Source organism: Aplysia californica, unplaced genomic scaffold (assembly GCF_000002075.1).
Source record: "Aplysia californica isolate F4 #8 unplaced genomic scaffold, AplCal3.0 scaffold00007, whole genome shotgun sequence".
NCBI classification, from domain to species: Eukaryota; Metazoa; Mollusca; class Gastropoda; order Aplysiida; family Aplysiidae; genus Aplysia; species Aplysia californica.
In genome coordinates, this window is record NW_004797277.1 from 2,722,796 (window position 1) to 2,737,441 (window position 14,646).

Genomic DNA, 14,646 nt, shown 5'->3' on the forward strand with positions numbered 1-14,646 from the left:
CCGGTAACATGGTGAGTGCATGAAGCAAGGAGTTGAAGAAGCAAAAGTAAAACTGAAAGGGTAAATAAACATAGGAGTTTACTGAAAAGGAATTCTTGTCATGGAAATGGATTGGACACACCCTGAGGAGACCCCCGACAAGCATCATCAGGCAGGCTTTAACGTGGAACCCACAAAGGAAAACGTGAGAAGGGAAGACCAAAGATGACATGGAGGCAAGCGGTACAAACAGAAATTGAAAAAATGGGGACATCATGGAAACAGCTAGAAAATAATGCTCAGGACAGGAAAATGATGCTCAGGACAGGCATCGCTGGAGTAAGGTTGTTGACGGCCTGTGCTCCACTGGGAGTTAAAAAGGGCAAGAGAGAGAGGATTCTTGTCAGCATTTTTATGTTGAATGACTCTATGGTAGGAACGTCAAACCATTAAGCAACACATTTTTGACAAATCCGCTATAGCTGCTGGAAATGGTATGGAGGGGCAGACATTGATAGGAAATGAGAAGAAAACAAACAGTAATTATTTGGGTCTTTTTGAGTAAAGAGAAGCGCTCATCGTCACAATAATGGTCATTCAGGTTTGGGAAAAAGTAAGATAAACAAAAAAAGGAAAAGGAAGGACGTGGGTTTCCATCCATCAGAAGACATTATAATCGAAACAGACAACAGACAGTTCTCTCACAATGACGCAAAAACAAGCACGATAGCTTGATGAACGTAACAAGCAGACACAACAAGGGCTTTCTCCCCGAGTTATTTGTCTTCACAGTCTCAGCTTCATTCTGTTCCTCATCATTTTTTTCACTAAAATTCTCCAAAAACAAAAAACAGCCGCGGTTATCTCAACAGGAACCTGGCTATGAGGCACAGGTGATCAGAGGGGAACATTGCATTGGGCATGTAGCCTGTGCGGGACACCTCTTCAGAAGTCAGCAGTCGATAGCGAGACAACAGGACCAAAGCGTCATTGTCACTCGTGTCAGGAACTGACATGGCACACTGCACACTGTTGTCGCAGTCACGGTCAACAGAACGCGGGACGGCATAACCAAGTCTGTTTGCCGTAGCGCGGCTTGAATCTGAATGCTGTAAATGTTGAAAACACTCAGAGTCCTTGAAACGATCATGACTGCGGCTGCAAGAACCAGAGGAGAAGAAAATGTAGTCCACAGTGCAAGAAGCACGGAGGTGGAAGGTACTCACTTCTTTCACAACGGGGCCCGGACAATCAGCAAAATGTCTGTAAGCTGACTTCAGATTCATGGCGTGATGAAGTCTGCCCGTGTTGCTAGCCCACGGTTGTCTCTTACCCACTGGCACACCCGCTTTGTTTTTCCTGCGACACGTCTGATACCATCTAGAGTCTGCAACATGTTTGAACTGACAATGCTCTGAGATCTTCAGGTGATTCGGCATAAGAACACGAGGAATTATCAAATTTGTCCCAAGGGTCTGACCTTCTTCTTGACCGCAAATTAGACGAGAAATGAGACCCTGGTACTGAAGCTCTCCGGACGTGACAAATTTATAAAAATCACTCCAGGGCTCAGAGTTGAAATCTCCACACAGGATAATAGGGCAATACGCAGTTTTGCTTGCAGTGCAATCCCTATCTTCCTCCATTCTAGGAGATGCCGTTCCTGAAATCCCAGTGATACTTTCCCTCATTTGTTCATACCCAAATATATCACATTTATCAGCAGTCCTATCACCGGTCAGTGATGCTTTCAACTTTGCCCCCTGACTTGGAAATTGAACACCAGAAGCATCAGTAACCCTTGCCCCAGCCCCAGGCCCCCTCACTCTATCTTCTGCGTCCCGGTCTATCTTGGCCTGACCACTCTGCGGAACACCCACACCAGTGGCATCTGGACACTTCTCAATAGGCCAACAGTCAGGGTCGAGGTAAGCTTGCTTGTCAATCTCCGCTAAGAAAAGAACAAGCTGTGCCAGCTTCACGTCTCCACGCCGGGGGTTGAACAGCAAGTGGGTGGTGGCCACGCAAAGTCTGCGCACCGCCCCAGAGTAGACGTCTGACCGTGGCTCCAGCAGGACAATGACCCCCACGTTCTCACGATCCAAGATCCCACCTCTGTCCATATTCACGGGAACGGCGCGGAGCAGGTTGAACTTGTCGGCCTTGTACAGAACGGCACAGCCATCACACTTGTTGCCAGGCTTCCTTTTGTAGAAGCTTCTGTAACCTGGAGATTATACACCAGCATGAAAGAACTCTTGGGCAACAGCAATTATTTCATTTAATATAACAGTGACAGAAGTGTGTACACACTACACGCATCTCAGTTCTATTTGTACCAAACAATCACAGAAAAGAAAACTTCATTTATCCCTGTGCAAATTTGGTTCATGATGCCATAAAAACATATATATATTTATACCTTTTGTCCTGCATCAAGAATCTATCCATCATACACAGAATTATCCATGCACAAAACACGTGTCCACCTCAAACACACTATCCTTCCATCAACACACTGGGTGGCCTTGATACATGACATCCAGTTCTAAACTGACATTCAATGAAAAAAGAGCAAGTTTTTATTTATGAGTTTAACCCTATCCATACGTCGTGTTTTACTATCATATCCATACGATGTGAGGAACTCTGTGCCACCACTTTCCAAAGAGGAAATTCACTTGTTAATCCTATCCGTACGCTTTACATGGCAGTCTGTCAATGTGATAGTTTCAAAGAGATCTTCGTACTAGAAGTATTTCAAAATGTGAAGAATACAACCCCGGGGGTAAAAAATGACCCTAGGGCGTACGGATAGGGTTAAATATCAAAGCAAATCAGGTTCTTCACAGTCACTTTGCTTATTTTGATAACCACCAACATGCAGTGCAATAGGCTGGGGGGGGGGGGGGGGGGGAGATAAAGAGATGCAAAGGCATCAGGAGCACAGAGCCTCTGACCTCATCAATTCCCAGTGACAGTTTCGTTGGTACTAGACACACAAAGAACTCGATTTTGTCAGCACCGCCCAAAACAAACAAACGCATGCACGCAAGCACACCCACACGCACATGCACACAACACAACATGTACATAACACACATACACACACACACATGTACACACGCACAGATGGACAGACGCATGCACACACTCACGCACGCGCACACGCACACAAAACATACACGCACACGCACACAACACATACACACATCCGCACCCCCCCACACACACACACACACCCACACACCTGCGCGCACGCACACACACACACACACACCCACACCCACACACAACCAATACCTACCATGAGCATGGAAAGCTCCACGGAGCAGAGAGACCCAATGATCCTCTTGAACCTCCTGCAGGCACAACACCTGAAATAAGAATGACAAGTCTGATAAAACTGCTGAAAGAAACTTTGTGGACATGAATGCTATCACAGCTTCATTTTTTCTTTCCTTTTTTACCCAATAATTTATCTCTTCAAACAAAGAAGCATTCTACAGGTGAAATTTACAACAACAACGACAACAACAAGAACAACAACAAGATTAACAACAAAAACTCCAACAAAAAACAAGAAAGGAAGCAGCAAATAATTTGAAACGCAAACAAAAGTGAGTCGAGAAATCCTTGTGCTAATACTCTAATCCAAACAATACAAAAATCATAAACACACGAATTTTTTTTAAAGAGTGACTTTTCGTGAAAAAGTAATCAGCAGCATATCATGACAGCTGAGTGTGTCACTATCTATTCAAACACACAATAAATATCCATCTTGTACAAGTGTGCACTGGCATTTGCCGGTATGTTAATGTTACTGTTTGTAAACATCTGTGCATGCATGTACATATTGTGGATGTCCAACTCGACTAATCTTGTATATATATATGCCTGAACTTTCATTTTCAAAAAATTGGAAAACAACAAACGTTATTTCTTTCTTTTTATATGTATTTATCAGAACTGCTCAAAATATCATGTAGAGCGTTCTTTTTACATATTGTATCACCAGTCGTAATTATTTAATAATAATTATAATAATAAATAGCATTTGTATATCACATGTCTCTATTCGAGAGCAAGCTCTATGCACTTTACACTATATAATTTCACGGTTGTGAATAACGGAATTAAAGACAAAATGTTTTTGACCCAATGTGGCAGATACATGGTTACTCTGGTTAGAGTGCAACTCTGACAATATGAGTGCAGGAGTATGAGTAGGTGTTACTGGATGGATTCCTAGGACCACAGGTCAAAGTGCGCACCAAGGTCCCTCAAACTTTTTCAGTCAGTCATATCGTGGCAACTTTCATATAATCACTCGACGAACCCAAGCCATTTCGAGAAAGCAAGACGTACAAATCAGAAATGGGTTGGGAGCTATTCTTTGAAGAACTCCAGATAGCCTGAGATAATCTTTTACCAACTTGTAAATGACATTGTAAGTTTTTAACTCCCCCCCCCCCTAACCACTACACCACAGACAAGAATATAAACTTAAGTTAATAACCGTATTATCATGCAACTGTTCACTAATATATAATTGAAATTGACTGAGATGGCTGTCCATTCTCAAAGAGAAAAAAATATTTTAGTTTAGTTTCAGTAGAGGTTTTACGGCGCTCAAAACTGCATAAGGTCATATGAGCACCAGAAGATTAGAGGTGTTACAAGAAAGTAACAAACAAACAAAAAAGAAGAAGGGGAGATAAGGACAATAGATGTTTCACGGGGGAAAAAGAAGCAAACCACACCAGAGCACCCGCCAATCACTCTTGAAAAAAAATTGTCTTAGATAGGTGTATGTTTTACACAGTATCGTTATAGTGTACGGTAATAAAAAACAAAAACAATGCAAAAGTGGGGGAAATGGGAAGTGACTGTCTGTTAGTGTTACTGTTCAGGAGATTATTTTTTGCAGAAGGCCATCAGTAGAGCATCATGTGTAACTTACATCTGCATTGTGAGCCAGTATCTGCTGCACCAAGGCAGGGCCCCTGTTCCTCCACTTGAGGTTCTCCTTCTCACATTGTCCATACAGGTATGGATGAAACTCCAGCAGGTTCTGGGACAGGATGTTGTAAGACATGACCGAGAACTCGAGAGACCCTGGCACACGGTCATCCATTGCCCGGACTGTGTGCCAATTTCGCTGGCTGTGTGTCACCTCTGGCAAAAACAAACAAAAAAAAACTTTTTGTTAAAAGAAAGAAATATTGAGAGAAAAGAGAAAGACTATGCAAGGTGAGTGTTGTAAAGTATTTAGATCACATATCGCCACTGTAGTATACACTCCACACAATTTGATTAAAAAAACAGAAGCACAACTTTATTTTCCTCATCAAAACTTTAAAACCCAGAGGATCTCCCTCTACAAAACAAAAGATTTTAATCAAGGTTAATTTGAGTTTTGACAGTAAAAATCTAAACCACTTTCATTCATTCTGGAATTCAAGATTAGATTACGAACACAAATGTAAAGAAATAAAGAAGTTCATTTCTTTTTAATTCTTTCAAATTGGACTTTGCTGTGTACACTTAATGTTAGAGATACTGACACTGACAATATTGGGCTTATTTTAAGTTTCCACCCTTAACCCTGTACCAGCCCTGAGCTCCTGGTGTTTATCTGTCATATAACCTGAGCCCTGACACAAAATAACAGAAAACCATATATATATATATATATATATATATATATATACGTTATATAAATATAAAATGGATCATAGGGACACTGACAGGAAAAAAAAAGTACGGTAACTGTCAGCAGTGTATAAAACTCAAGGACATGCTGACAATAGCCCTGCCTTCACTCTACCGCCAGTACTCCACTTTTGTGTGCCAGTCAGTCCAGCAAGTGGACCCCCTTTTTACACAGAGATACCATTACAGTATGCCTACAGAAACCCAGGGTAAATCCGAGTTTAGTTTTAGTTTTAGTAAGAGTTTTACGGCACTTGCAACACAATAAGGTCATATAAATGCCGAAAATTAGAGGTGTTACAAGAGAGTAACAAACACAAAAAAGAAGAAGGGGATATAATGACGATAGATGTTTGCAAGGAAAGAAGAAGCAAACCACACCAGAGCACCCGCCAACCACCCACTGGTAAATCCGATAAAGTCAGAACTTTCATTTCTCCAATAGTAGTCATGATAAATAACTTGCCTTTCTACACATATACTCTATGTAAACCCTGAGCCCTAAAAAAAAGCTTTCATTTCATCAATGGACACATTGTGTTCTTCATCCTTGAAAACGTTACATTCTTTAGATATAATTAATAGGAGTCTGGGTTGAAAGCACGAACTTGATGAGCATGAAGATTTGTCATGTCAGTCATGACTTTCCCAAAAAAACATGACGCGGTAGAATCAGACGTTCAGCAATTTTGGGGCATCTGTAATTATCATTTATTTGACCATCTTTTGATGGAAAAATACAGGCCTATCTTGAATAAAAGTCGAGATATTTGCGATCGAAGGAGGTAGGGTCGCCTGGTTTCAGACATTTCAGTGGTAAAATTAGCGAGAAAATGACAGCCAAAGTTTGTTGATTTCCAAAGCTTGAACATGAGAGTCCTTAGAAATTGAATATTGACATTTTTTGTGCCTTTAATCACTGTTTTCCACTAAAATCCGCACAGAAATATTTTTAAAAGGCCAAACCCCCCCCCAAAAAAAACACACGTGTTGAGCCAAAAAAAAAATTCGAAAAAAAAGCGGTCAAACTGGCGGGAAAATGCCAACATTTTCATTTTCATTTTTTATTATTTTGCAGAGCGCCTGATTTCACCACGATGCCTCACCATTGTCTATACACAACGAAAGAAAGTCCAAAGGCATACTATCACTTGTGAGAGCTTCAGGAATCTTCTGAGAGCCTAAATTCATTCACTTGAACTACGGGTGGAGAGAAACAAGGCATCCAAAAATAAATCCGGTTCCATATCCTCGGGGGGGGGGGGCGTTTGCTCCAACCAGTCTTTCCCCGGGGTTTTATGCACCCCACATAATTTAGCAAAATTCGATCATTTTTAATTGCATATCTAAAAAAATTATTTTCCTTTACCATTCTTTCGTTACAATATTAACAGAATCGCATAATTTTACATTTTTGGGCTCAGTTTGCATCATTTCAGAATGTATTTTGCATAAAACCGCGGGGACAGGCTCCAACCCTCATCCACACTAGTAGGCCCACCATCACCCCCCACGTACTCCTCCACCTACACCTCGATTAAATCAAAACCATCGTCACTTTCGCCGTCTTCACACACACCACTTACTGTCACTGAACTCCGCAGTCGACGTTTAAACTATTCATATTTATTTCACTAAAAAGAAAGATGTTCAAGATCTTGCCGAGCAGTAAACCACTGTACACAATATTCTTGATGATCGCTTACCAATGGAAGTTCTGGGCATATCACAGGATCGCTTCATCTTGACAAAATAGGCAACAATCAGTGGTCAATCAGTAAAGAACAAGCCTAAAACCCAAGACCGACAACTAACAAGACTTGACAATCCCTGTTTACGTCATGTGCCAAGAGCAGGCCCCTCCCACTTTTGAATCGGCGCGTACAACGCGTGCATTGGTTACAGTGACTTGCTATTCTACTGATTATCTCGGACGGTATGTCTGTCTAGTGTTACTGTTGTTTAATTATTTCTTTTTTCCTATTGCAATAGCATGCATGCTTATTGAACGTACGTGTAGGAAACCCTTTAGTGTAAAAAGAATGTGTTCATTACAAAAACATTTTTGTATGAAGTTTTGCCACTAAAAAGTGTCATTGGCGAGCTATGGCGTAGGCATAGATGTACACTATAGTACTAGATACAGTACGTCCCTCTCTCGCCTTGCTGCGCGATGGCCACATTTGACAGCGGCGTCCGCCATGTTTTTTGTGGCAAGTTGTGTGAAGGAGTTCATGCTAAAGCAATGGGCTAGGCATGTTTTCTCTCTCTCTCATACGCGATAGGCGAGGCTTGGTTCTTGTTTATTTTATTTTTTACATGGGCGCCGAGGCGCACTAGAAAATCTATATCTGAATTACTAAATAGCGTTCTTTCTACAACTAGATCTACACATAAATGTATTATTAAATAGATAGAGATAGAGATATGGGCTTTGAAAAAAAGAAGAAAAAAAACAACCTTTATTTCTTCATCAGCACTTTATCTACGAGGTGGTTTATTTCTTATTGACCGAATCAAAGCGTATAGGGCCTATAGAACTTTCAAAAAGAAGTATGAAAAGATGTGGGTGTCATGGGAACCTCCCATAACCACCCCACCCTCTCTCTCCTCCCGAATCCCAATTAATACCACCCCCCCCCCCCCCCTCAGATATATGAGTTTGGCATTAAATTAAATCAGAATGAGCCATAGGAAAAAAAATTCCAGAGTATTTCAGCCTATAGGTGTAGGAATGCAATGAAGCTCTTGATAAAGCAAATTCAGTCAAACAAATGATGAATACATGTACTGGTATTTTTAAAATCGAGTTAAACTTTCCCTTGTGACATTTATATAGTAAACTGTATTTTTCATTCATATGTTCACTTTTTAAAAAAGTATACTAAATGGGTGACATTGATTCTCCCGTTAAAGACATATTTGTGAGGCGTGCTGACAAAATGAGTTGCTTCTCGATATCCAAGAATGGAGATATCGGGCCGAAAATCAACATTGGGGTCACAATGATAGATTTTCAGTTGATGCCATTTTGCTCATGTCTACCGAGTCTTTTATTATTCCATACTTACAAATTGAACAAACTCCACTTTTAAGTTGATGTATCAATTTCCATACGGCAAAAATCCTAAAGAAGTAACTCCTTTTGTCAGCACACCTCACATTTGAGGAAAAGTTGCGCCACAAATTTTTGACCGCACTATAGTTACACGACACACGCGCGCAAAAGTAGTCCAGTTATACTAATGTGGTTTTATTATTAATGTGGACTGGCGTACAATATTAATGCGTTTGCAAATAAACTTTAATTCGCCTGTGCCTAGTTCACAACCCGACGTTCTGCCAAGTCTCTACAATAGTTTGCTTTGCTTTTCATCTACCTTTACCGAGCTGTCTTCTTTTTCCTTTCTTTTCATGTTATTGTCACTGAATGAGAGTTGATCTTGCGTCTTGCGCGCTATCAAGACTGAGTGCGTGCTCAGGCGTGTTCTTTCATGCAAAAGTGACCAGGGTCAAGGAAGTCTTTACTTCAACATGTCAAGAAATACTCGGTGAGAAGAAATTGGAGCACAAGGAATGGATTAGCCAACGGTCATTGGCTTTGATTAGCATTAGAAGACAATTGAAAGCAGAGACAAATGCAAGTAGAACAAGGGGGTCAAAGCGGACGCATTGGAGCAGTACAGGACAACAGCTAAAGATGTAAAGAGATCACTGAGAAAAGAAAAGGAGGAATTCATGAACAGGCTTGCAGAGGAGGCAGCAGCAGGAGGGAGCATGCGAATCCTTTACCAGACTACAAAGACTCTTTCTGGAAAATATGGGAAACCAGAAGTAACAGAAAAGGACCAAGAGGGAAAAGCCATTTTTGGATTTCAACAGTCTCCTGAACAGACCACCACCAAGTAACCCGCCAAACATCCTGCCAGCAAGAGATAAGCTACCAATCTGCTGTGCATGCCCCATCGAAACAAGAGATTATGGATGCCATTAAGAAGTTGAACAACGGTCCTGATCAGATTCCACCTGAGGCCTTAAAAACAGATGCCAATGTGGTGGCAGACCTCCTTCTCCCATGCCATTGTTTACCAGGATCTGGAACGAGAGCAAGTTCCCAAAGGATTGGAAAGGACACCTTGTGAAACTACTTAAAAAGAGGGATCTCAGGAACTGCAGCAACTACCGAGGAATCATTTTTCTCTCGATACCAGGAAAGGTCTTCAACAGAATAATTCTGGAGAGAATCAAGTCTGCAACGGATCCAAGACTTCGGGATGAACAGGCTGGTTTTCGGAAAAATCGGTCAACAAAGGACCAGATTGCTACACTGAGGATCATAGTGGAACAGTAACTGGAGTGGAACTCCCGGTGGATCGTCAACTTTCTTGACTTTGAGAACGCCTTTGACAGAAACACTGTGGAAGATACTGAGACATCACAGAATCCCACAGAAGTTGGTTAACCTCATCGAAAGCATGTACGGAGGGACAAGTTGCACGGTTAAACATGATGGCCAGCTCACTGACAGCTTTGACATCAAGACCGGTGTGAGACAGGGATGTTTACTATCACCTTTCCTCTTTATCTTGGCAATCGACTTGCTGATGAAGGAAACCACCAAAAGACACAGAAACGGTATACAGTGGACCCCATGGACACAGTAGGACGATCTGGACTTTGCAGATGACTTGGCGCTTCTGTCACACGCTCAGGAACAGATGCAAGCAAAGACAACAATTTTAAACAGCCTATCAGAGTCTGTTGGATTGAGAATCCACCCCGGAAAGTGGAAAGTTCTAAGGATAGATGCACTACGAAAGGAGCAGGTCACAGTACAAGGAAATGCACTAGAAGACATCGAATCCTTCTGCTGTCTTGAGAGTATAATTGACAGAGAGGGAGGAACAGGCGCTGAAATAAAGTCTCGTATTGGAAAGGCACAGACTGCATTTATTTCTTTAAACAGGATTTGGAGGACCAGGGATATCTCATTACGAACAAAGCTAAGAATTTTCAACTCAAATGTGAAGTCAGTCTTGTTGTATGGATGTGAGATGTGGAACCCATCCCAGAAGTGCATAAAGAGGATCCAGGTTTTCTTGTTAATAGTATTTGTACATAAAGAATAATAGAAATGATACCTCTGCATCACATTGGGTTTGTTAACAATTTATACAACAGCCTATTTAATAATTTTTTTAAAACATTAAAGTTTTTAAAGTTTCTTTAAATGGCAAGGAGAGTTTTTCCTATAACCAAGCACATATACACATCAATGAAACTAAACTTCTCCTATAGGTAGGGCAATGCCCACTTTTGGTGTAGGTTAAGAATTCTGGAAACCCCCAAAATCTGGGTAAGCCCGCTTGTCACTAAAAGCGACCCATTGCCATACAGTCTGACTGACGGGGTTAAGTGTTGCTTTTCCCTAGCAGTGTCAAATCTGAGAGAAATTTTGCCTTGACCTGAACTAGATAAAAATGATAAAATTGACCTGAACTGATAAAATATCCTGAACTAGATAAAAATGATAAAATTGACCTGAACTGATCAAATATAATCTATCTGTACACCACCATGACCACAATACATTCAAGTACTAATCACACAGACACAAACACACCTATTTATTATTATCATTACATAATATTGTAAACACAACCATTCATAAAAATTAAATATAACCAAAACTTCTTCTGTCCTATAAGTACAAGCTTGCTGTTCCTGCTTAATGTCTTGCTGTACTGCGACATTTTGTACTTCATTGACCCTCTATTTCTAACACCAAAGCAAATCCACTTCCACCCCATGTTGTTTACTTTTCTTTCATTGTCTAATTTCTGTAACTCACCCGAGCAGGAAGGGAACTGCATAGATTTCTTCTGCGCGACATCTTCCCCTGCTCCTTGTGGCTTTTGTTGCCAGGAGACAGCATCAGACTGGCACTGTCTATGGCCAGATGACGACGTAGAGAGGGGACTAGCATGCTGATTACCAGGCGGGCAATGAGGAGACTGAGGGGCTGAAAAAGGCCGTCGATCAAAGTCTCTGCCAGTTGCTCCACTTGAATTACCAGGGGTCATAGGTCTGAGTGATGACACCTCACTGTTTTGTTTTAGAGAGTGAGAACTCAATCCAGAAACTGGAGACAATAGCTGTGAGGAAGAGTTTGGAATGTTTTGATGGTAAGCAAAGTCTCGCTTAGGCAGGCTTTCTTGATTCATAATACTCTGGTTTTGAGTTTGAGGAGACAAAGATTGAAAGGCTTTGGGTGCACCTTGGGAATTTGAATTAGACAAAGTTCTGCGTTGGTCCAGTGACTGTGCAGGCAGAGAGTTGTGCTGATCCTGGTCAGTCCATCCCTGAAACCGATCAGTGGGAACATTTTGAGAAGGATTATTGATGGCTCTGTGCTGTGGCTGTTGCTGTATACTGAAGGAGAAAGTTTGCTGACGGGTGGCGTATGCCTGAGCTTCAGAAGTGAGAGCTTCCAGCCACAGAGGACGGGCATCAGAGGATAAATCTGATTTCCACAAGTCAGATTGTGAAGTTTTGCAACTGCTACCACAGGCCTCTGCCTCTTTTGCTGCACTATTGCTGCCCAAGGACCTCTCTTCTGAGGGAGATTTGCTAATACTGAATTTGGCTTGTTCTGAGTCATCAGTCTCTTTTGTTTGATGATTTCTACCACCAGAGGCGACCTGTATCGACTTCTCCAATGTATTCTTTACAGCCTCAGGAGGGAGAGGAATACTGCTTATGTCTGCTCCCCAGTGAGAAGTCCAGTTCTCAAGATACTCGAAGCTTTGACCTTTCCCTTCCAGATTTTTGTTACTACAGTCTGTGCCAGTGACTTCATCTTCCCTGTATATTTCAGGCTGAGTTTCAGTCGCAGAATCAGCAGCTTTGGGATGAACATTTCTGTCAGAACTTGCTTCATCAGAGCTGGACACACACACTACTTCGTAGTTATCAGCATTTTTTCTTCCAGCTTCCATCCTGACTTTATTGAACCTCCTTACAACATCTGGAGCCCTAGCCTGAGACATAAGATGTGAAACAGAACCCACCGATATATCATTCTCTTCCTTTCTACACTCATCTCGTCTTTCAGTCTCTCTTTGTCTTTTTGTCTTCCTGCTGAATTCATGCCTTTTCTCACGTCTTTGTTTCTCATCGTTTGTTGCTGCATCCTCTTGGCTTTCAGACCTTTTTCGTCTACGTCTCTTTCCTGATCGTCTACGACGATTACCATGATTTCTTTTCTGTTCTACAAAACCATCACAAGTTCCTCTGATTTCATCAGACTCTTCCACTATCTCCCCCTCCTCCACCTCTGCAAAGTCAACAGGATTCCCACCCTCAGAAGTCATTAAATTATAACCAGAAGGAACAGACCTCTCTCTCATGCTGATAATCATCACTTTCTCTTCATCAACCACACTGTCTGCAGAGCTTGGATGTCCACTTTTCACTGAAAGCCCTTCGTGCATCACTTGGCTGTGTTTTTTATGCCTTCTAGATCGTTTAGCCTTAGTTTTATCTGGATCTTTTCCTTTTACTCCAACAGCACTGCTAACATTCCCTCCAGGAGAATCGTCCTGCACTGAAGAAAGGCTTGGACTTTTTGATGACTGTCCTCTTCGCCCTTTGTTATCTACCCTTTTTCTATTTCCCTTCTTGGACCAACTTTCATATTTCTTTGGTCTTGATTGTTCCTGGAAAAAAAAGTGTGAATTTACTTGTTTTTCTTTGTCATTGCGTTGTGGTGAGTATACTGGTCGATGTACTTCAGACTTTGGCTTAGACTTGGCTTTCTGTAGCCTCGTTGAAGACTCACACAGTTCTCCCTCCTCAGGCAAATCCGCTGCTGCATCAACTCCATTCCTCTTGGACTCCCCGACGACTGACTGAACCCTACTAGCAATATGAAAACTATCTAAACGAAACAAGTTTTTCGAACTCGATGCAAGAGGAGCCCGACCTTGACCTTTCCTGCCAGAGCCATACCGCCCTGTGTCCTGACGGTGCTTCTTGTCAGCCATTCTTATGCGGCTGAGGTCTACAAGAGAATGAGAGGATGATGCATGTCTGAAGCCAGTAGCGGCCTTCCTAAACTTCTTGTTACTCAAAACAGCACTACGTTTTATTGATAAGGCTCTGGGATCATAAAAGGTCCTTTCTGATGACAAAAGACTGACAAAAAGCCAATCACTTTGAAAAGGGAGCACCAGGAACCGATGTGATACCCTGAAAAAAAGAATGTATAAATATAGAATAAATCTGCAGTCTTAACATTACTGTAACAGAAAGTAAAATATAGTCCTCAGAAAGATAGTCAATACCCCCCCCCCCCCCTTTCTTCCCATGTCATCTAGAAACTAAACGTCTTACATCTTTACATCTCAATTGACACAATTTAGACCATGTAATGCAAGGGGAGAAAGGAGGAAGGATGGTGGGACGAGGACGAAGTGGAAGATAGAAGTGCAGGTGCAGAACATGAAGAGGAAAATAAACAAAATGAAAAAAAGTTTATATAATTGAATTTGCAAAAATGTCTTAATGTGTGAGTTGACTCTTGTATTGACAACTTGCTCTTGGGCAGATAACACTAATACGGATACCCTTAAATCACGAATAGCTCATACAATGCCATTCCCTGACAGAAAACTTTTTAATTTTTCGTTATCAGTTCACCCGAATTAAGGACGTATTGAAGACATCTTTCAATCCCTGACGTGTTTTTAGTTATCCATGTCCAACTGTACGTGTGCTTGCTAAAAAATGATGTGCTACCTTCACTTCATTCTTACACTGCAAATTCTATAGAACTACTATGAACGAGAATGAAGCTGGACTTGAAACCAAAACAAAATCACTCCTCAGAGGTCTCCCTTCCCAAATTCAGTGCACTGTTAAAAAGTGACAAAGCAATATAAACCTCGT

The 14,646-nt window shown here is 41.5% G+C and overlaps 1 protein-coding gene across 1 annotated transcript in view; it reads right to left on the bottom strand.

The window, feature by feature from the left end:
* Nucleotides 1–240: 240 nt before the first annotated feature.
* Nucleotides 241–14,646, bottom strand: part of LOC101847300 — a 16,841-nt gene continuing 2,435 nt past the window's right edge. The window contains exons 2-5 of the mRNA XM_005089595.3: nucleotides 11,549–13,947; nucleotides 4,946–5,160; nucleotides 3,287–3,356; nucleotides 241–2,206 (exon numbers count right to left, since the gene is read on the bottom strand). Of these exons, the coding sequence (XP_005089652.1) occupies nucleotides 840–2,206; nucleotides 3,287–3,356; nucleotides 4,946–5,160; nucleotides 11,549–13,947 (4,051 nt within the window). The 3' untranslated portion in view covers nucleotides 241–839. The remainder of the gene's footprint in view (nucleotides 2,207–3,286; nucleotides 3,357–4,945; nucleotides 5,161–11,548; nucleotides 13,948–14,646) is intronic.